The sequence below is a fragment of the Strix aluco genome, chromosome 9 (genome assembly GCF_031877795.1).
Source record: "Strix aluco isolate bStrAlu1 chromosome 9, bStrAlu1.hap1, whole genome shotgun sequence".
Lineage (NCBI taxonomy): Eukaryota > Metazoa > Chordata > Aves > Strigiformes > Strigidae > Strix > Strix aluco.
The window spans coordinates 19,858,856-19,883,659 of record NC_133939.1 but is presented as its reverse complement, the minus strand read 5'-3'; the positions used below and the strand labels follow the sequence as shown (position 1 = coordinate 19,883,659).

Sequence of the window (24,804 nt, the reverse complement as noted above, 5' to 3'; positions counted from 1 at the left end):
GGAGTACAGCAGTCACTGTATGAAACAATTCAACAACTCCATCTTTTTCTCTACCTCCTTCCTAAAAAAAATCTGAATGAAAGGAACAGCTATAACAAAACCAGGAGAGAAGTAAAGAAAATAGCACTTCAGTGATTGGTTCTATATTTATATATATGCTACCCTTCAGTACAGCAGTAGCTGGTGCTTTTCCAATAGAGAAAGTGGGAGTGAAGTAAAGAAACGAAAACTAAGGTATTTTATTGAAATATCTTGTCAATTAAGACTTGTTTTAGTGATATTCTTCTGCTACCATATGCATAACTTCAACAACCCAAAAATAAAAAGATGTTGCAGTACAAATTATTGTGCAAACTAAAATTTGTGCAAAGATTTCTCTCCATTTCTCAGAAAAAATGACAGAATGTTGTAGTGAGATATTATTTAAATTTTAATATTTTTAAAACAAATATTACAGCATGAGTTGAGAAGCAATTGATATTCAAGCATCAAGCAAGGAGTAATCTGTGTGATGCAGATAATTTGGTTTAATCTGTATGTGCACACCCTTGCTTCTTGACATACCATAAACTGCATAGAGCAAATGACTAATTCCCCCAAAAGCACAAACGCTGAATTTCATTATGAATAAGCACAAGTGAAATATAGCCATTATAATTCAAACCAAGATTGACTTGTGTTCACATTTCATGGGTTAAAATTACTGTTACCAGAAATCTGCTTTAAAAAAGGTCTCTCCTAGCCTGCTAAAAATGGACACATTTCCTTGAAGGCAAGATCATGCGGAATTCTGGCAAAGGGGAAGCGTTCTTTGGAACTAAGCTCTTTGTGAAAGATAAAAAAGCCAACAGTACAAATACAAAATGAAATCTCAGAGTGGAGTCAGATCACTGACCTTTTTCATCTTAATTGGGATTCTGTTCAGAAAGCCAGCAAATCAGTGTTAAATGTGACAAGAGAATACACTTATGTTTAGAATTGCATCATTTGGCATTAAATGTAAACTCTTCCTGCCCAAAGAAGAATGTTCCTCTAACATCAAACATTAGCAAGGTTGTGTTCACACATCTTTAATTTAAGCTGTAACACTGATTTTGTCTCCAAAGGAAAATCACTGATGCATAAAGATGCACTGTTTAAAGTATCGGGTACTTTAACCCACTACAAATGCTAGAAGGAGAGGGAGCTCCAGCTCAACTGTTGATGGCACTCAAACTAGCTGGGTGGTGGTGAATTCCAATTCATCACAAGATACTAATGTGATCAGTCCAGTAATCCTGTTGCAATGGGAATACGGCTTCTGCTCTCATTCCAATTAATTATGACAATGAAGGCCAGCTATAGGCCTTGGGCTGTGCCACAAAATTTTGTTGATAAAAATCTGCCTTTTGGCACCAGAGATCTGCATGTGTTCCCCACACACTTTTAAATACATATTTTTAAAAAAAAATTAAACCAGCAAAGCCTAGATTTTTTGGCCGTCTATTCAAAACCAAATGTCAGCAACCACCATAACAGCGCTGGCAAAACACTAATGGAAGAGAGATTGTGACATTATGTCAGCAGCTGTAAACTGTGGGCTCCCACCCATGATGTATCATGTCTTCTATAATAGCCCAGTTGCAGCTGTGTGACATCAGCCATGAATGTGCTGCAGTGATGCAACAATAGTGGTATCTGTGAATTGATCTGAATCCTGATGGTGACACTGGCTGCTATATACTGCCCTCAACTAGGATGGCTTCATTTGAAGGGCAAGAAAATGTTCTGTTTTCCCTAAAACTATGAAGCACGTGTTGTGACTTAAAAGCACATTCACGGTTTTCCTTTTATAACAGACAAATCTAAGATATATTAGCTACAGCTTACAGACAAAAATATATTTTCATATAAATAACTAGATAAACAAATCAATGACCAGGAGGCTGACAGCCAGTACAGTGAAGAGGCAAAAGGCAGAATGAACTGCTGTAAGAGGACAAAGTACAGCTGTTCAAGAAGAAATATGTTCAAAATCTGGAACTGTGTAAACAGACTTTTTTTTACCCCCACATACACAACTTAAAGACCAGAAGCAAACTCCACAGTTTCACACTGATAACAACAAAACCACAATCACACTGAAGAATATCCTTGAAGTAGCTGATGTAATCTCCCGGATATGGAAAGCAGCTCACCTGAACAACTCATTTACAACTACTGCTCCGGAAGAGTCAGGCTGCTCCCTGGAAATTAATTGCTTAGGTTACAGGCATCTTTCAGATAACGTCACTAAACAGATCTTTTGAGGAACTTGATGACATCTGATTGCTCAATTATGACATTTAGAAATCAACTTTATGAGAACGATTACTCACATTTCCAAATGCATTTGAAGCACATTATTATATAAACCTTAACTTCACTATTTGTTTGTCATTCAATTAGCCAAATAAATTCACGCATATTCATCCCGGTTTTATGAATTGATTTGTTTCACCTCCCAAACATTTCAGAACTTGAAATGAAAATCTGAGAAGAGCAATGCTTGTGATCCTGCTGATTTTTTAGGAAACATTCCCATAAAGCTACTAAAAGAAAATGAATAAAACAAAAGCATAGCCCTACGCAGAAGAGCTACCGGTATTATTCTACTGACTCTTCTTACACAAGAAAACCAGAAATCATCATAAAAGAAGAACTCTGATATAATTCTGATGCTGTTGGTCTCTGTACATACTTGGGAATGTTTTCCTTTCTAAGCACTGAAAATGTTGGCATCCTTAGAGCTTCATTTCACACCTGGAGGATTTCCTGACACAGGACGGGTGATTTTACCTCTTCCTGCCTGCTGTGATATAACACTACCACTTTTGTCATACCCTAATTTAAAACAAACCTCAGAAATGTCGCCTCCTGACTCACCTTCTACCTGCCAGTCCTGTCAAACCTGAACTTTTCCCAACTGTTCTCCCATGTATCTAACATACACTTCTTATAAACTTATTAAGTTAAGGTGAAAGAAGGTGGCATTTACTGAACCAAAATAAGGCTGTTCCTTCTTTGTTTTACCTAGGTAATGCACACTGCCGATGTGACAGCACCGTTGCCCAAGCCAGAATGTCTGAGTAACCGGCATAATGAAGACTGTTCTCATCTATATTATTTTTGTAGCCCTGTAATGAAATACTTTCCCCAATTTCTAGTTTCAGTTTCCAGTATTTCATGAAGGAAAATTAGATTCAGATATGCGATCCGTCTTTGATACACTTATCACATTTCAATTCTCAGCAGATCCATTCTTGATATGTAGGATCACATTCCTACTTAGCAGCAGTACCAGCAGCACTGAACTGTGTTTTAAGCATTTCCATGGACTAACATTTTGTAACCAAGAATCTCCAACCTGCTGGTTTTTTGCAACATGAACAGGCTAGCATTTCTGCAGTTACAGAAAACCGGGCAAAGGTTAGTGGTTTCTTCCAAATGTCAATTTGGCTGTGCTACATCTGGAACGCAGAGGTACTGACCACCAAAGCCTGCTTCACCAACCTGAGAATATACTGCATGACACGCAAAACAAACTGAAAGATTACACTTCACGCTGAAATGAGCTCTCTAGATTTCCTGCCTTGTGGGCTAAAGACAAGGTTTGCAGCATGCTTTTAACCAAAGCTGCTTAACACTCACTGTCCTTTATAAAACCTGTTTCAAATCATTGCCAAATCATTGTAAAGTTTCAGATGTGTGGATCAAAGTTTCACATATGCTATTTCCTCTGGCTACACTTTTATTTTGGAACATTCAATACAAATAACAAAAGATCCTTGCCAAAGGTTTTAAAAAACAAGAAAACCCCTCATTTCTCTGAAGAACTCCCACAAATTCCTTGCTTGAAGCAATTTTAGTGAGCAAGAACTCTGGCCAAAGCATTTACCTTTTCCTTCAACACCTAGATTACCAAACGAAACCTGGCTAGCTTTTTGGTTTCATAACTCAGGAGCATCTTAAGAACAGTCACACAGGGGAGTTTTACAGAATCTGGCTTCCAAATTACTTGAACTAGGGTTTTTAGCAGGAAGTTGCCCCTTCAACTCTTCTCCATTATAACCAAGAAATGAATCAAAGCACAACTCTTAGTTACTGAGCCTAGTCTCTGCAACATTCACCATCCTCTGCTAAGACTAGGAAAAAGAAAAAAAAAAAAAAAAAATCTATGTACAAAGATCTGTAAGAACTTTAATTATACTAAATAAGAACCCTCCCCAGTCATACCTGGGATCAAAGAGGAAAACAGAAGATTCTAAGCACCAACTCCCATTCTCCCTCCCTTTTTTCTCTCCACATGATTTTAATGCATATTTGATGTAGTTCAGCTTTTTCTTTTACACATGAATGAAAACCTCACAGGTGTCACCATAAAAAACACTGACTAAACACACACACATATTTTACAGTCCTGCACTTAATGTCAGCTGCTGTATGTTCTCTGACAAGAAAGCACATTCCCAGCAAAAGCGTGATTTTCTCACAGGAGCAGACCACATGAGTACTGCAAGAAGAGGATAAACATTCTAATCAAAATAAAAACTTGGAATACAATGCCACTTCCTCTGCAAAATAATTTCATTTTCTTTTTGCAAGGAATAATATTGCTTGTTTATTCAAAATAAAAATGAAAAACACAAACCAGTGGAAACTGTAGAAGACCATTATACAGTTGTTCTGTGTGGTTACTGGAGAAGAAGCAAGAGTGACAAGCTCCAGTCCCTGCAAAGAACTGAGCACTCCTAATACTCCGTTGACTCCCGTTGCTTTTCCTCTACTTGGATCTAGAGCAGGAAAAACAGTAACCTAAATGGATGGAGCTATTATGTCAAGTATTATTTATTCATTTTTCAGTGTAGACCCTGGCTTCACAGTCAGTCATTCTAAGCCAGTGAAAGGAATGATTTCTTACTGGTCATGTGCTATCATCCCCTCCCTTGTACCAGCACTCCTGATGGTGCAGCCATACAGCCAGTTGGGTGTCCTTAGTGAGAATAAATCCTGCAAAAAAGCACCACCACAAATAGTTTTCAGCCCTTTTGAGGCATGATCTGATTCATGCTGCAGATGGGTAATCTCTAACATCAATATAATGGTGAGGACAAGAATGTGTGGCTGCATGTGAGAGAAGAAAGGAACCATGACTTTTGGCAGTAGCTGGGATTTGGACTAGCTGATTAATAATAACCATGAAACTGCACTTTTTTTGGTTCCTTAACACACACTTCTAATAAAACACAGAGTTCTTTTAGGAGTAGAAAATACAGAGATTTATTCCCAAGTTTTGCTCATTACAGATATGTACCTGTGTACACAGCATGATATTTCAAGGATGGCACATGGTGGAGCAAAGCAAACACTTCAGGAATGAGTTGCAACCACTTTTCAGATAAGCAGGAAGCCGAATTCAGTGGCTTTAAAAGGGAGACAGATGAAGGAAGTCAGATGACCTACCAGCTAGGCCTTATGACTGGTCAGTAAACACCAGGACAAACTTCAGATAGAATACGAACTGCAACTTATGTACTGCTACATCAGAAGTGGAACTGTTTATCTGTGTTTGAAAATAAGGATTAATTCTAAACCACCCCTTCCTATGGGGTTTGGGGTTAAAGAAATTTTTACATATGCTCTACTTCCAACTTTTGGTAGACGCCACCACACAGCCCACAGCCCCCCCCCCCCCGCCCCAATCTTCCCTCTTCCAGCAATTTCAATCCCTTTCCTCACTAAACTTGGGCATCCAGCCAACAGCATCATCATGCTTCTCTTTCAAACCCTAAAACATAAAGCCAAAGTGAAAGTTGGAGAAGCAATGTTGCAAGAGATTTAACACTGAGGAAACGAACCAGAGTCTCCAGCTCACCAAGTCCAGTTAAATTGGGGAAGTTCAGTTCCTCATCGGTCAGCTGCACTGCAAGTCCTTCTGTTTTTTTGTGCAAAACATACATACAGTATTTATCTCCAGGGAAAGCAGCCTTTGGACTACACCTACAAAGCTGGTAAGGCAGCACACACCCCTTCATTGATAAACCTGGCTTAAAGGAGGCTATTTTGGTTTGACCCAAACCTACTCCTTGTGACTTTAAATTAAAAAACGGGAAGAAAAAAAGGAAAAAAGTCAAATCATAGCATGAAACCTGTATGTCTAGCCTTTTATACTACTTTAACCAAGACAGTTTAAAATTATTTCTGAAAGCCTTGGAGATACACCTCCAACTATACTGGTGTAAAATTATCACCTCTATTGGATACTCCTTAGCAGCCCTTTGCTGTAAGCTACTGATTCTGCAACTCTTGTGTGAACATTTCCCAATTCACATCAGGCAGAAAAACAGCCAAGTTAGCTCACATGATTTTTGTAAGTTGTTTAAACTACTCTTGCAAATTTTCCCTGAAGCTAACTTGGGGAGGACCTACATGAACTGTATCTCTAGCGGATACATAAGGGCAGTGACTTCCTTCGGCAGCACAGTCTCCTTAAAGAAGCTGTTATCTGCACATTGACAAAAAAGTTGAAGCCTTGCCTTTACAAAAAGGTTTAGAAAAAGGGGGGAAGAAAGAAAACAACTTTTGAAAGGAAATCTTTAATCAGGATCTTCTAAGCAGACATTACTTGGAACTGAATCAGATCAAAGTCCTCATTACTTAAGTTTTCTTCTAGCATTAAGCAACCATCTCGGCTGAAACAAAGGAGACCAAGCTCATTTTGTAAATGTTTTGCTGCATCACCATTACTTAGAATCATTGTACAGTTCAGATTTGCTGCTTTGATTCAGGCCCTCAATCCCAACACACACAACATGAAATTTACCTCTCCTCCTGTATTTCTTCCTCATCTGTTTTTATTTTTATTTAAGACATCTGCTTTTCTAGGTTCTCACACTCAGGATCATGGAGACTGAATACCAGTGAATGGACATACTCCCACCAAACGCATCAGTGATTTCCACTATTTTTACTTCCCCTAGGCCAAAGCTGGTCTTGTCCCACATTATTCAGAAAAACCATACCTCCCCTTCTATGGGCTCTCTTCCCCAATGGGGAAACAATTTCTCATTTTCTTTTACATCTCTTCATTTTCCCATGAATACTTCAAGACAGCTGACAACTCAAGACTTGAGTATAACTTCTCACTTTCACAGGGGCAGAACTAACCTGGTTGTCACTTCATAACTTATAGCAACTTATTCTTAGTGATCTGGTTTACAGCGCAGAGATGAACTGCTGCACAGAAATCGGAATGAATGTGGCAGAGGGCTGCAAGTTCTTCAACCTGCTATGACAGTGTCTCCTGAAAGTATACTCAAGTTTCATTAAACTTCAGTTGAAGACAATCTTTTGCAGTCTTGAGTTGGAATGCTTAATAATACATTTTTTTAATCTTATTTTTAATTAAAAAGCTTGCTATTGTTGTTATACAACTTGTCTGCACATCATGGTAAGTTGTATTCAAAAATATGCTTCAGTACAGGACACAACACAAGTTGCCACCTCCAGAACAGAGGGCTGAGCTAGCATTGCAATGGGAAGACATCTAAGGAGAGAAGGCTGCATGTTCTATGTAGCAACTTTTCACTTCCTTACTTCCACAAGTTTAAAGAAACACATTTTGCTCATGGTCCAGAGACTGGGCAGTAAGCACTCAGAAGGCTTCAAGGTCATCACTTACATTACCATCTGCTTCAATTCCATTTCTCTCACCTTTCCATTTTCACATGGAAAACCTGTAGCATGCAGATGTATACAAGGTACCGTTCAAAGAAGGTATGCAAAATAGAAAAAACTCTCGCCAAGAAACTATACCGCACATACAACTTCTCACAAAGAAGATAGGAAACCAAAAACATTAAAATATTAGTTCCTCTGTTTCACGATTAGGCTCTAAGATACTATGCTAAATACCACACTCTACAGTTTAAAATCCATTCAGAAAGAAGGGGGAAGGGTCAGATAACATGGATAAAGCACAACACAGGTTAATATAAAACATAATGCAGACAGTGTACAATGATAAGCAATGACACTGCTGACAGAAGAGTATCAAGACCTCCTAGGCAGCACTGAGCCAGGTTAGCAAAGCCCTGTGAGGCAGCACAGTGCCTTCCGAACAAATTTACACCAAGCTGGTGCTCCCACAACCAGCTTAGGCACTCTAAATACACCTACTACATTGTTAAACCATCCTCAACAATCTGTTCATACCTATTGAGAGTTCTGTCTGAAGAGACTATCAGTGAGAACAACTGTATGTCACTGTCACTTTGCTTAATGCTCTGCTCTGGCCTTCATCTCTATCGGTGAAATATCTCATTTATATAGCAATTCCCATGGCTCTGTGACTAAACTGCAACTTGGGGAAGAAGATCTGTCACAAAACACAGGTCAGTCGGGAGGGCTGGAAATGTAAAATGCAACCAACAAAGACTTCATATTTCCACCATTCATCTATGTATTTTACTAAAAGCTAGCAATGACTTCAATTCATCTTAATATTATACATAAAAATTTCCATCTACAAGTATTTTCACATAAAATATGTCAAATAATAGAACAGCTACAATTCTCCTAGTATCATGTTAGTTTTGCATATTCCCCCCTATATATTTCACCAATCAGTTCAAAATATATTACCTTACTCTCCTTTTTCCCCACAGACAGCTTAGGCAGAATGATATATTAAAGTCAGCAATAGATGGACAGACCATAAAGAAAAACATTTTAGCTGTGAACACATTTCAGAATGTCTTAAGTGGAGAGTTAGAAACAAACCAGCTCAAACCAGAACTGAAAATTCCAAGGTCCTAAAAAGCAAAGTGAGTAATTTCACATTAAAAGGCCAATTACCTTCAGAGAAAGGCAAGCATTTCTATAAAATTTTATGCCTGTTATTACCGCATTTCTCTGAAGCTCTTAACAGAGTGCCTCCATATTTACGGCACTTAGATACAGCTTCATCAGACTACACAGTAAGGTCACCAAATATGTCTCATATCGTGGCAGACACTGATCTGTCTTCAGCAGACGGTATTTTATTGAGGAGAAAAGTCAATAAAGTCCAACAGTCAAAAGTCCTATGTTCTTTTAATGACTCCTTGAGGCCATCTCTCATGCTGACATCATCCCTAACAAAAAAAAGTCTGTTACGCTTTACACAAGCAGCATTGCAATTTTCAATAGGATAATTATTGCCAGAATTCTAGAAAAAGGGCTGGAGTCTTACCAAGTCATCTGTGCAGTACAAGCCATTTTAGTGTCAAGAAATAAAACAACAGTATAGGATATATATGGAAAATATCCCGTATCAAACACAGAGAACAGCCAAATGAGGAGATAAATGACAGCAATTGCCAAAACGTATGTTCATAATATGAAATAAATTTTGAATCTGGAAACCATAAAAGTCACCTTCAGTCAAAAACACACCATGCAGACATAAGCAGGGATCAACGACTACAGAACTAGTGGTCACAAAATCATACATCTTCATTTTTTTAAAAGCTAAGCTTGCTAAAAACTAGTAGCATGGTTATCAAAATTATTGTTACATTCTCAAATTAATATTTGAGGTGAGCTGTATACATCTTTTCACAGAAAAATAAACATTATGAATCCCTGGCAAACATACAAAACAAAATCCAAACTGATCCAACTAAACTAAAAATAGATTTTTTTTCAAAACCAAACCAAACCCACCCCTGGTTCAGGAAAATGCTTAAGTCAAGGTTTAACAGCAAACATTGCTCTTAAGAGCCTGTGCTGGAAATTAATCTCGAATTGTTGTAGTCACTTTGAAAGTTTTTGGCTTGTTTTTGTCCCTCCAGCTCCTTCTGAGAAACATCTGTTTTGTGCATGTGACAACTCCACACCGGCTCAGTATAAACTGCATGGAGCAGAAGAAAAAGGAGAATGAAAGCTTTTTGCCTTGCTAGAAGAATTCTTGACGAACACTGAGCCACAGAAGAAAAACTGCGTGGTGACTGCCCACACTGCACAACAATGATGAGAATTCCACTTCCAAAGATCTCCATTATTCCATTTCATAATGACTATTTTAACTGCTGGTATTTTTAGAGTGCTCTCTATATAAAAAACCTTATCTAAAAAAGTGTTCACTCACAAATATGTAAAAAATTGAAACAGAAAAACCTCAAAGTTACAGAGAAATTGCTTCATACATGCTAACACATGGACACAAGCATGACACTCAAAATGTATGAAAGCATACTACTGCTCCTCCGCAACATGACACCCTGCCTTCTGCCCACTGCTTATGAAATACTTGACTGCGTTCCAGCAGAGCAGGGTTTCATTTTACAAGAGTGCTTCACAAAGTTAGCAGCGAGGGGAAGTGTGCAGTAACTGAACTCATCCCCCCAACCCTCCAGATAAAGTTTCTTCAGGTACAAAAGGCATTACCCAACTAAAGAAATTGACTTAAAAAAAAAAAATCATTCTAAAGCAAAAGACATAAAAAAAAGCTTTGAAAATGGAGCTAGAACTATTGCCACATTGTAAGTCCATGTTCAAACCTCTATATCCATCTATTATTTTTTTCCTATTAAAAATTATGAGCATTGTTAAAAACATACGTTTAATATTTATTCAATCCACTTATCTTTCCCAAAACCTCACTAGGATAACAGGCTTGGGTGAAAAAAGGAAAAACAGTCTTCAACTTAGGTGAAACAGCAGGTAAACTTGTAGTTCCAGCACTGCAAAAAACCCATAGAAAATAGTCCCACTGCAACAATCACTCCCTGAATTTTGATCAAGAACTTAATGGAAATAATTCAACTTTAACAACTTTCTGCTTTCAGAAGTCTGCACAGAGGAGCAGGGAGACAGGAGAGAAGGGCTTTGATGCAGCAAGGGTACTGGATAGCTTAAGAGTCCTGGAATTACAAATTTGATTTTCACTGAATAACAAAGAATAAGCCAACAAATTACACACAGCAAAATGGAAGGGTTATACATTGAAAATAATTGGCCCTGATATGCAGTTTTTTAGAGACATTATAAAAACGGCACAGCATTAAAAGATTGGTTTAGCTTCAGTATAAATATGGAAGTGATCAGCAAAAAGAAAGCAGTGAGGGTAGGAAAATGTGAGTCAAGCAGGATATTTGAAGTTGATACAAAAAGAAAAATCATGATAAAACACTAACAATAGTGATGGTACTGAATATTTCTCTTGCCCTGAAAGTAGTATTGATCTCATTACTGTATGTAGAAGATGATGAAGAAAATCTATCCTGATTGGACAGATTCCACTTCTGTGGAAGCACAGAAATATATCTATACTTCTAACAAAACTCTTTAGGCTGCTATAAAGCAAGAATAAGAAACTTGTGAAAAGTCTCACCATAAAATATATTTGAAAATACAACCATTTTAGTTTATATTTCACCTGATTATATTTAACACTATTTAAAAACAAGAATTTCCCCATCTCTATTAAACTGCAACTACAGCCAAAGAAGAAACAGCTGTTACAACTGTGACAAGAAATACTACATAAAAGAAACACAGAGCACTGCATTTCATTGATGCAGAGTAAGACAGCAAGAGTGGCAGCGATCATAAGACAAGATGCCATAAACTGATTAAAAATTTGGTAAATGAAAATTTGCCACTCCAGTTTGACATCTCCTGAAAAATTTAACACCGACAATACAGCAGGAATGACTCTTGTGTCACAAGAGCTACATGGAAAAGTTGTCACATGGGAAGTAACATGGAGAAAGCTCTTGAACAGCTGGAGTGAAATAAAGCTGATTACAGTGAAGTTACACTGATGCTACAGGTGTGAAGCAAAATTAAAGTTACATTTACAATTTTATATGTATGTACACATGTATTAAGCTCTTGTTCATTCATCTTCTTTCTCATCACGGATGATGCTATCTGTCAGAGGTAGGCTGACACTGTTTTATGAATCAAGATCTCCGTAACACCACAAACTATTTTTGCTTATCAAAAAGGATGGCTCCAGCTTTATAACTGTTAACATCCCCAGCTCCTCCTAAATACTGTCATCCCTGCACAACATGCCATTTTGTGAGATCACATAATGTAGTAATATAGTTTCAAATCAACTGGCATGGAAATAAAATAGAGGCATATAAAAAAAAATCTCTTTCAACAAATTTAGTCTAGGTGCAATATAAAACTTGAAATGAAATTAAACTCAAGCCCCCAATAAGATGGATGGCTTATGTTTTCTCCTCCTCTCTTCATGGGCCATAAACTGTTTTCTAGCTTTAAAATTACATGACTTTGTTTTGCTTCTCAGACAATACACCAAACACATTCTTCTATAAATGCCTCTGACATAAGCAGGTATCACCATGCAAACAGCGAGGAAGCAGGATGTACCACACAAATTAGAGAAAGCAAGATGCCAAGAGATGGGAAGTGCAGTGGTAGAAGGATTTCTTTATGGTCAAAACCAGAGAATGGAAATAGAATAGACAAATCTAAGAAGTATCATTTATTTTAGGTATGAACGTATTTTTTTCTAATATGATTAAAAAATAGACACCAGAGTTCAGCAAACTGAAATATCCCCAGCTGAGAAAAACAGAAGCGTAAACTGCTTCTCCAAGAGTGAAGTGGTAGCCATGCAAGCCTACAGACAGATCCTCTCTGCCTCTTGCACTGCATCACACTGCTGCCATGCAGGAGCAAAGAGAAATTCTCATGATTCTACTCAGGTCTTTTTGTTTCTTTGCTTTTGTCATCCCCAACAATTGTCAGGTATCAGGTACTTTTCTCATTACTATACTGAGCAAGCCCCAGAGACACATGCCGTAGTCATTCACTAGAAGAGGAAACCCCTTCCCCAAAACAGCGGGGACAACACCTCCTTCAAGTTATCTCAGAATCTGCTCATACATCTTGCAATGCATGCTTCTAAAAAACCCTTGTATTTCCTTTATTACATATTCAATATGGTCAAGAGTTGAAAAGAACTGCATCATATGGGAAGGATACAGTCAGGTTTTAAAAAATAAATTAAAAAAAAAAATCACATTTCTGTCTGAAAATCTGATTAGAATAACAACAGTGGTTATTAAAACTGAAGAACTTTTTTCCATTTAAATCCTGCAAATCTGGCAGCACTGTGCCAACAATTGCATTACTGATAAAAATATGTATTTTTGCCTTTTGTTTTACATATCCAAAGAGGAAAGATGTGTTTTAAGAAAAAGGAATATGAACTGAATAGTACTGTAATTTTATTTAAATGTGAAAAGCTATTTAAACGGTCTAGTTTCAAACTGACAACATGTTATTGAAATGGAACTTCCACAGACTTATTTCTTAACCGCTTTCTGAAGTGCACTACAGGGACTCTGAATAGAAATTATACTGCAATAATGTTGACACAAAGAATTTAACAGATTAACAGATGCACTTCTCATTTTAGCCTATATTTGCGAAAGCAGAGATGGCAGATGTTTAAAAGATTACATCTGTATTACTCAGTTACATAATTCACACACAAATCATGTGCACTAGAAATATGGGGGTGGGGGGAACTACCACTTCCTCTGTGCCTTCTCTCTTCAAAGTGTTGTAAACTCCTTAACTAACACCAGTACACACAACTCTCTTACCTGTTCCCTAATTTGAACAGAATGTTAATGGTGCAGAAAAAGTTAAACTCAAGAAAAACACGAAGCATGTTAATTTCATAAGGAATAGAGATTTCTGTAATGGAAAGCCATTGTCAAAGATTTATTTTATTAGTATTTTAATACTTTGGTCTAGATGAAATTCTATGAACTGGAAGAGATTCTTGCATTAAGGAACAAAAATGCTCATTTTGAAACAAGCAAGAACAGCAATCAAGCTTTGCAACCTGTAATATAGTACTGTCATCGTATTTTCAATATCTGAAAGAATAAATTTTCAGAAAACATGGTATGTAGAGGTGTTTGTAGCCACAAAAGTATCCTCAAAAACAAAATATAAGTTTCAGATCTAGGATACAAGTAGTTTGTACCACACTCTATTCATACTTATCATTTTTCATATTTATTCAACATGATCATAACCATCTGCACGCTTGAACTTGTGATGAAGGTAGTGACATGGAAAAACCACTAAAAGTTAAATCTGTAAAAAACATGGCATACCACAATCAATAAAGTTCTCAAAATAATTACAATACAGGTGTGTTTTTGAAACCCCTCACATTCTTGATATCTTAAAGTATAGCCCTGGGAAAAAGTTAATTCTTCCAATTATACAAGCCAAGTCAGAGAGAAACTATAGATTTATCTTCATTTTTTTTTTTTTAATAATTAATACTCCTAAAAGTATATTTCTGGTAGTATAAATAAACCCTCTGGTAAACAGTAGCAGATTGTAAAAAGAATGAAAACTAGCCTCCTCCTTACTCTACGTGAAGACAGAATAAATCTCACACTCAACACCCTTTGTTAACATTCACCATAACAATTAGCCAAGAGAAAGAAGGATGTAATACTTCAGGAAGATTTTAAATAGTTGTTTGTGCATTTGAGCACTAACAAAAAAACCTAAAATCTTCTACCTCTTATTTCAAATTACAAATTAATGCTCTTTTCCCCTCAGGAAAAATTAAATAAGCAGGGATAAAAACTGTGAATGAGTATCTTAAACAAAAAAAAAAAAGCTAAGTTGATCACAGTAAGACATTTGCAGTTAAATATTGTCTCATGACAAATGATACGATGGCACCTTTAAATTGAAAATTCATTTTGGAAAACTGATCTTAAAAAACATTTTCTGTGAGAATAGGAACTACAAGACAGATTGAACAGTATCAATTACGGGGGGCGTAGGGGGTAGTATTTGCCATGAAAACTTCCTTCACCATGCTCAGAATGAAAAGTTAACATTTAATCACCATTGAAGGGTATCAACAGTGAAGCTTCTAGGCTTTCCTTCTTATACTGTACCTTTTAATGGTAATTAAAACAATCTCCCGACACACAGGCCTCCCTGAATGATGGGATATGATTAGTATGGCAGCAGAACAGAGCCATGCAATACAGAATACTTGACTATTCTGCAGCACATTTACAGCTCAAATGATCACTGCTGTTTTAGCATAGATGGGTTCCACAGATAAATTTTCACCCTGCTAAGCACAAATCTACCCACCCCTTGGCACTCCAGCAGAATAAAAGGAAGCAGCACATATTTCATGGCTCATAACCACATTCAGTTGTGGTCCTCTACAAAAACATTTATTCCATAGCTGAGCTTGGAGTCAATGTAATGACAAGCACCTGATTGTCCTGCTATTACTGTGCTCAATGACTCTCTTACTGCTAGAGAACAGCATGTATGACACCAGTAAAAGCCTTGGTCTATGACTGAACTAAACGGTAATATATACGGCTGTAAATAACGGCAATAATGAACTAAGGAAGTTTAAATTACTACTTGTCTCATCAGCACCCTAAAATTAATGTTCTCCTTGGATTTAAAAGGAATTTTCTACCAAATGTTAAGATATCGATTACTCCTCTTTTTATCATGCTAACAACTGGGGTGAGAAGACTGGAGCTGGCAATGAGACAGACGGCAAGATTAACAAGGAAAGAAGAAAAGGTTAAGATATGGAAACTGGGATGAAGGAGATGAAAAAAAAATGGGGAGCAGAGACAACTGAGATAACAATATATTGCTGGGGACAAGACATGTGACCCAAACACACCGAGGAACCCCAACTTGGTAGAGCACAATCCCCTCCGGTACACCAAGTTGAGAACCCAAGACCTGCACATCCCATCACTCCTCTGCTCTCAAACATCTGTACAACTCGGAGGCAGGGCATCCCACTCTTACAGACAGGTCCCAGGGAACAACAACCCTTAGCTAACTTTATTGGCTCAGGTAAGAGAGCCCTGATGGACGTAAAGGTTTGAACTGTGCTCACGAGTCACATGGGTGCCAGCATGATTCCAATTAACTGAATCTAGAAATTCAGCCTGAATTTAGAATTCAGCATCAGGAGAAAAAGGCACTGATATTTTGTACAGAGAAAACTCAGTTTAAAAACTTACGTAACACTACTAAATCAAACACACACGGTATAGCATATAATCCAAGATGCACACATAACTTTAATTGCTCATTTCCTGTGCATATCTACTGTCCACAGATCTTTAATTAACAACCACACACCAATTTTCATTCCTCTTCAAGATTTTTCTGTTCAAGTAGATTTCTTCAGACAAGATGAAATTCCTGTGAGAATCAGGACTGATCACAGTAACAGTCTCATGCAAGAGACTGTTGTTGAAGAAACATTAGAGAAAAAGCAGTGAATTACAGAAAGAAAAAGGGACGGCTAACCTGAAAGCTGGAGAATGTTGCTTTGGAAAAATAGATTGCATCCTGTCAGTGCCATATATTTGCTTCATAATACTAAGCAAATCTTCTAAACTCATTTTTCCAAAGGTCGTAATTAATCACATATTTCCATTTTTCTAGATTTTGGGCTTGATTTCCAGTACTCCTGAGGAGTCACCAATGCACCTGAAGTTATTAAGAACTGCATTTAAAAAAAAAATTAACCTGTAATAGTTCGGTTGCCTAAAAGTTCAGGCACTAAGTGTTTTGAATTTGGTACCCCAAATCAGAGCATGCTTTCAAATTTTGTATGACTCCAAGCTTCATATATATAAAATGCAGTAACATTACCTTGCTTCACTTCACAGAGATTACATGAAAAATAGTATTTGAAACTTTTTCAATAGTAGGGAGCACTACCCAAAAGCCCAAGGCAACAATAACACATTTCTGTATTCAGAGCTAAGTTTCAACAATAAGCAGAATAGAGAGATCAAAATTCATATGGGTCATTAAACAATGGCGGGGGAGGAATTGAATAGGTGCTTGCTAATCCTACTGCCCTCTGCACAGAGCAGATTATGGTTAAAACCAAATGTTCCAGCAGCCAACACCTGGGCTGCATGGCAAGTTGGATTTTTAAGGCATATCCTCATTTCGGAGTGCTTGAACTACATTTAGAGAACACTACGACTGTAAATAACTTTCAAATCAGTAACATTACCAGCTAGAAAAGAACAAAGAGTCTCCTCACTCTAAAGAGACTTCTGGGCTCTGTCAGTGAAAGCAGGGGTTTGTAGTGGAGAATCATAAGTGAAGCTGAAGTAAAGGACTATCGGGACAGTTCTGGGGACTTCCAAATGAAAAAGCAAGCCCTCCTCCTGTATATATACAAAAGAACTAACTTACGCAAAACAATCCTATAAAGAAAAGACCACAATGTATTACCCTTTGCATCTTCTCTAAATATCTATAACTCAGAGAACTAAAGCAAGATTTTAATTCTAATGCACTGATAAAGTCTAACTGCCAAGACACTTCTAACATGAATGGGTTTTCAGCCCTCCCCTCTTGAAAGCAGGACATAGCAGATAGAGAAGAAAGCACACTGCATAGCCCATGACTTCAGCTAAATACACAACTGCAATTCATTCAAGCTGTTTGGCTAACATCGGAAACCATCAGATCCAAGCCTGATTAGTTATTACAGACTGAAGAACCTTGAATTGAGTTATAGCCTTTTTGTTAGCTACCATGTAATTTTATTTTTAACACATGCTATGTAATTTGCAGTGTTTGTTTTAACTAATTCTTTACTGCTGGTTCTTCTACTGAAGAAACTAATTATGTCTACTGCATTCTAAAGCTAAACCTAAACCATCAGTTTAAAATTACTTGCACAAAATAATGTATTTTGCCAAATGAAAACATGAGATCCAAATCTGTCAGCAGTAAAGTTTCACTGAATGCAATTCAGCTCTATAAGCCACGCTCTGAAAGAAAAAATTCCTAGGCTCACCGACTCAAAGGCTAGCACATTGTTTTACAGAAAATAATTAGCAAATTTACAATAGGTCAGTGGCAAAAGGTTACAAAATAGAGTTAAGATGTGATTTCTCAATTGATGCAAGTCAATTTAAGCTTACCTATCTGCCAAAACAGACCCTCTCATTCTCATCACCCCATACAGTCTTTCCACCCTTGCTGTTTGCTGGCACACATACATGTGAAAACACAGCGAGCAGTCCAAGGAGTTTTCAGCCAGGTAAGTACGAAGCAGCTTGCTGGAAGGCAGTATGATTGATGGTGTTGACTGTGCAGCAGGAGATGAAGACAGAACTTCCTCTTTTGGCATCACCAGCATAGAACTTGGATCACATTAGGCTGTGTATTTACGACTGACTTCAGGGAGTACTTAACCAATATAAGTAACCAATAATACAGCCACAGGAGAAGAGGGCTGGAAACACCATGAGAGAAACAAACACACTTCCTTTTTTCTGGAACTCTAATCTGTCCTTCATGTGACTGTAGGACTCAATATATTCACCTATCAATCCCTCTCCTCTTTATTTTTTTATGTAGTTACAGTTACCTCCAAAAATACAACTAAGAGTGTATGCAGACTAGACAACATTAAAAAAAAAAAAGTCTGATCATGATGGAGGCAGGAAAGTGGAAGACGACTAGGGAAGTAACTAGAAACACATGCAATCCTGAACACCACTTAGAAAAGTTTACTGGTAGTAAAAGTTTGATTGTGGGACTTTTTTTTGGTTTAAAAGCTCAACTCACTAAAAGGCATTCTGAATGTCACATACTACTTTTATTGCAACAAGGCTTAGAAACTACAAGCTCAGACTCCACTTTCCCAGTTGCTATAAAACATTAGGCAAAAAGACTGCCTGTGTGCCAGGAACCTTTGAGCATTACTGCAGGCCTCAGATCTCCATCAAAATCCAACACAACACATTCAACAAAAACAAACTATAAACTACAACAGCCTACTGCACTCCGTATTTTGAGTGTAACAAAAAGAGAAAACTGACTTCAATTTACCAAAGCACCACTCTCAGATAATTCCATTACCCTAGATTAAGAGTTGTCAGTATTTATGCATAGAACACACATGAGATCAAGACTTTCTAATAACAGAAACATAACAAGAAAGAAAACAAGGGGGAGAAATAGTCAAATTATAAAGGGACTGACACAAGCAGGAGGTAAGACCAAAAAATGGAACTGAATGGAACAAGCTAGATTGCCATCTAAAGTTTGGGGAAAGATTGTCATCCTCCCTCCTTCTCACCCCTACAGCTACTAGAACCTCTGGACAGTGTATTTCTGCTTGGGTTTTGGTAAGGCTAGAGGAAAGCATACAAATCCGAGCACAAGCCTCTGAACTACCCTAATGAAATGTTAGGTTTTGATTTTTAATATTGAAGCTTTAGATACCTAAATACCAACACTGTAAACTCTCCTGACAAATAGCCTGTGACTTGAACAAAGAACAATCCCATTTCCTTCCAAGTTATCTTAAAGATCATAATAAAATTACATTCAAGATACAGTAACCCAAAGAGGTTTTTTTTCAAACAATTATTGTATTTTAGGCTGGTTTGGATTCTGCTGTTGTGGCTTTAAGAATGAAGACTTGGGAAATACGGCCACTGCTGTATAAGCCATACTGTACTTCTCAAGCTGTTTTACATTTCATCAGGTAATATCAACTAAATTTCTGGCAGGAAGAAAAATACCAATGAGACCTCTTACTGCAGAAGACTTATATAGTCACTGTAATCCTTCTAAATCCATGCAAGCACTTAGCATATAGACTTTATGATGCTATGGTCAGATTTTACCATTTCTATGGAGAGCTGCTAAGAACAAAACTATAGACACACCTTACCAGCAAAATCATTCAAAAGGTAGTAGCAGATAATTTTTTTCATCCTTTTCAGAGTCTTGCTATCCTTTTTCACTATTAATATATTCCAGAAACAAGACATAGTATGCTGCATGGAATCATCTTACTAGTTGATTTCCATACAACAGCCATTTCTTATACTGCATAAACTCACATATTCCCATCTTCTCCTTTAAAAGTGGAGACAGTGAGTGGCTTAGGTAATTACAGCTGTCAGGGAGGGTTTGATAAATAACTTTCCTGCTCAATGTATGTTTTAGGCCACTGGGAAAGCTGTCAAATAATGACATCAGAGTCTACATTAACACTGGCAAAATGCAACGGTGCTTCCTTTCATATTTAACTAGATGGTTTATAGCCCTTCCTTTTCCTATTCCCTGGTCGACAAAGAGAGTGGAACGAACAAATGGGTCATAATTCAACCCAGATAAAATGGGGATAGATAATGCAGGTTAAATGAAAGAGTATGAAAGAAAATGAGAAGCACATCCTTGCTTTGTTAATGATGAAGCTTGCTCATTCTTCATCAATGAACTTTGTAAGCTTGAGTCACTTCCTAAAATTCCAATTAAGTTGTAAGGGATGAGCATAAAGAACAGCTGCTTTCCCCTCTTTCAGTATCTAAGTTATTATTACACTGCATTTCTTGCACATGAGCCACTCCACATGTAGAAGAACGTTAGACGGGATTACTGCATCACTCACTGTGGGGAGTTACCTTCCCCGTTCCAAAGCTCTCAAACACAGACTGTCCCACCTTCAGTTTGACTTTATATTATGTGATCTTAATTCCAACCAAAGCACAGAACAACCAGAAACTCACTATTACTTCAATGCCTGCTGAAGTCACCTGCTCAGTTTTGAGAACAAACCTTGAGCACTGGTCTAAAAAGCTGCCTGTTGGTCTTCATCATCTGGAAGACAGCAGTGCCCAGAAGCAGCCCTGAGGCTGACAATGCTAGAGAACTCACTTTCCAGTGAAATGTTTAATGACTTGAGGCAAATGATTAATGAGGAACTTATTTTTTCCACTGATGCCTAACAGAAATGTTAACTTAATAAACAGAACAAAAATGCAGCAAACCTGATCTGATCATACGTTTTAGTTTTAGGTGGTCTGCGAGGAGCACACAGTTGGACTCAATGATCCTTATGGGTCCCTTCCAACTGGAGATATTCTATGATCTGTTTATCAAATATTTTTCCAAAGTTAAGTTACACCTGCCAGAAACTCAGCTCTGATGATTATCTAGTGAGTAGTTAAGAATGGTACTTAGAAGATATTGCAGCTTGAGCACCAGGGTTAGTATTACTGTCAACTCTGAACCCCTAAAAGATCCAAAGAAATGTCATCTTCCCATTAGCGTTTGAAAATGTACCTTATGGCTGATATCTACTTAAAGGGATTCTCCCCTCACCATCATCAACCTCAGAGCACCCAACTAAACTTGATCAAGCATCTAATCTCTAACGCCTGGTTCCTCCTGACCCGCTTTGCTGGTTCATCTACGTTAACAACAGCTTCCAGGCAAGGCTAGTGATTCTGTTAAGGCTTAAGGCTATGCTAGATGCTGGTTTTCTAGCAGTGTAGTTACATTAATGAGGGATGTGATTCATTCCCACCTCTTTAGCATTGATGCAGTTAGTGACATGCAATTACTTTTATTACTGCAGGAACGGGAATGAGCTATACCAGTATAACATGATCCACACTAGAGAGGTGTCTATTCTGTCACATGAAAAGGAGTAAGATTTGCATATACATTATTTTGTCTCCAGTTTTATACTTTGGAAGTAAGTCCAACGATTTTTATGAAACTACACATACATGGCACAGCATGGAAAAAGGCACTCAGAGTCTACAGTCTAGGAGGTTATTTAAAGTGTTTATTTTAAGTGTGTATAACACCTAACACACATATACATGATACGATATTATTTGTATCTCCTCCCATACAAAAGAATTGGATATTTTACAAGAAAGAAATTGATATGGGGAAAGAAGTTGATTAAATTTGTGGCTGAGCACTCAACTGAAAACTGGGGGTCAGAAACACTTGAATGGATTTTTCTCCACTGCCCAGCCTTATCCAAAACAAAAAAGTCATAGAACAGACCATGCTAAAAAAAGGCACAAGATTAAGTTATTCACAACAGCCTTCAAAACAGAGAATTTAAACAGAATGTGTCATCCCCCACCCCCTCCAATAAGCTTTGCTTCTTACAACTTAAGAACAGTTCTAGCTTTTTTCTAAGGTTCATTGTGATGATAAATGCACAAAAGTGTATGGTATGCACTGCCGCTTATTAGCATTTAATGCTTCTTGAACAACTACAATGCAAATATTCATCACAATAGATGGGGACCTTGGCGGAAACAAGAATTCCCACAAATTGTTTAAAAGTACAGTAAATGAATAGTATTATAAACAAAAAGCCCAAATCCCTCCCAAATGTGTATGCTGCATTTGCTTACAGATTAGCCCACTACACATTCATTGTGTGACCGCATTTGTAGAAAATCCTTTGAACAAAAAAATTTTATACCCTAACAAGAAGAGTTTCCTATTTATAGATGTGTTCAAGTCAAGCCACAGTTGACTCAGGATGATTTTGTTGGGTGGGGTTTTTTTGTATTTCTTTGTATTAGTGACAGATTTTTGCATAAATAGGATGTTACAGGGCAGAGTATGAAGTCAGGCAATTTTAAAAGAGGCTCCATTTTGAATTACTTAACTGACAGTGTATCAACACACTTACTAACAAACATGGTAACTTTCAAGAAGTGATGTTTAGAGTTATTTCTAAGCTACAGCTCAGCACAAAACACCAGAAAATCTAAGTGACTGCATAGGAAGTAATCAAAGTTACAAACAAATGTCATGCTGACACCATTTGAAACTACTTTTACTTCACTTATACAAGTAGACAATCAAAATAAACATACTCTATATAATACATTAAAAAAACTTCTACATCCTGCGCAAACTCTCATCATTTCCCAAGTCTCACCTCTCTATTCAATACAGCAATACGTAAACATACTCCACAAATGCTTATGATCAAGGTGCTTACAGGGAAACTATAAATTTTTAGTCTACTCCTATGAATACATTTGAGGAGCAGTAGGAAAAAACAGCCCTATTGATTACTGTACATTGTAAAGTATTTCTTAAAAATCCTTAATATTTTTATACATGTAACAGAGGAGAGAAGGGACATGTTTCTGTTCACTGTACCTTTCATATCTTGCTTACGGCTTTCAGAAATAACAATAATAGAAGCATAAGAACACAAGAAACAGTTGTCTTTAGCATATGCACACCTGACAGCCCTTCTTGGAAAGTTGGTTTCTCCTGTCAACAGCACAAGATGAGCGATGGCAAGGGCGCATATATATGTGTATATACACACACTCACATATACATCAGACCAAGAACATGTCTGGCTAAAACCACATCAGTGAGCGGCAGTACTGAGAAAAACCTCATAACTCTTTTTAAAACAGCCTCCAATAAGGGAAACACCTCTAGAGCGAAGATGACAAAGAAAAAACCCAACAAATGGAGAGATCTCATCGGCCAGACCCACGATGGGCAGAGGAAGGAGGAGTACCCTGCAACTTCTCCTCCATCCTGTCTCTCAGCCGGAGAGGAAGGGCGGAGAGCGAAGGGAGGGGGCGAAAGCGTGAAGGAGAAACGGCCCAAGAGGAGAAATGTGCCAAGCATCGCCTCCCGTGAGAAGTCCCCCTCTACACCCGCACATACACTTTTCAAGAGAAATTGGGGGGGGCGCAAACATTCTCTGAGGAAATTTCTCCTCCTTATGCATCCAGCTTCAATTTACTGAAGAGACAGTAAATTGATAACCTAAGCCTCACTCGTAGCGAACGGCTGGCTGTCCTCCCTCCCACCCCCAATGATCCCTGAGGGGGCGGGGGGGAGAATGGACAGCCAGCCCCCCTCAAGTCCTCTTTGATGGGGTGCCGCCAGGCCCCACCACACCGGCTACCCCCAGCCCTGAGGCGCTTGCGAGAGCAGGACAAGGCGTTTTCCCTAATCCCCTTCCCTGCTGTCTCGCCCCCCCCTCCCCTCAACGCCGCGTTCCTCACCGGCCTGGGTGGTGTCGCTGAGGTCGTGGTTGGCGGCGCTGGCCCGAGGGTAGTCGCGGAGCTTCCTGCCGCTCAAACTGAGGGTACCGCTGGCCGCCGCTTCTTCTAAGGCTCTGTCCAAGGAGCGACTCCACGAACCCGGACCTGAGGGCCCAGGTGGTGGAGAACAAGCCGCCGCGTTCCCCGCCGGCATCACGGCAGAGCCGCCCTCCGGCGCCGCCAGCACCGCGGCCGCCATTTCCCCCCCGCCGCAGCCCGCCGCCGCCGCTGCTCTGGCTTCGCGCGCCACTGCGCAGGCGCGGGGAAGCCCAGGGACCGGCAGCGAGGGCGCATGCGCCAGCCTTGACAGGACGCGGAGTGCGCATGCGCGCCCGCCGGGGTACGCACAGCGCAGAGCACCTCGTAAAAATAACCTGAAACGTCCTTTTTAGGGTTTTTTCCACCCGTCTGGGGTAATCTGGCTTTTGGGTGAGCACTGCTCACCGCTGTTGGGTGCGTCCTCTGACCCATTCCAGCAGCCAACCAAGGAGAGCTCACACCTATCTGAACTAGGTGGGCAAAGTACCAGCTGCTTCACGTTTTTTTCCTTCATGTCATCAATCCTTCAAAGGTCGCACTCTTTGCAACATCCAAATAAATGCCAGTCTTGCTCTGGGAAAGCATTGATCAGCTGCTTATGCTGGAAATGTTGCGTGTCCGAATACTGCCCGAAGCTGGCAACCATACAGACTTGAGCTGGTAGCGAAGAACAAAGACTGTAGATACTCAGGTGCTGAGACACCCACCATGCTCAACACCTTATCAAATACATTTACAGGCAGTATTTTCTTCCTGCACCACCAATTAACAGCAGCACTTCCACTGTTTATGCAAGCCTCCTGCCAGC

At 38.7% G+C, this 24,804-nt stretch overlaps 1 protein-coding gene across 18 annotated transcripts in view; it reads right to left on the bottom strand.

Moving 5' to 3' along the window:
• The window catches only part of LRCH3 (leucine rich repeats and calponin homology domain containing 3), a 69,641-nt gene extending 45,439 nt beyond the window's left edge, over positions 1-24,202 (bottom strand). For all 18 annotated transcript variants that reach the window (XM_074834044.1, XM_074834053.1, XM_074834046.1 and 15 more), the window contains exon 1: positions 23,919-24,202. In XM_074834044.1, coding sequence (XP_074690145.1) covers positions 23,919-24,156 — 238 coding nt within the window. In that variant the 5' untranslated portion in view covers positions 24,157-24,202. The remainder of the gene's footprint in view (positions 1-23,918) is intronic.
• Between the last annotated feature and the right edge of the window lie 602 nt (positions 24,203-24,804).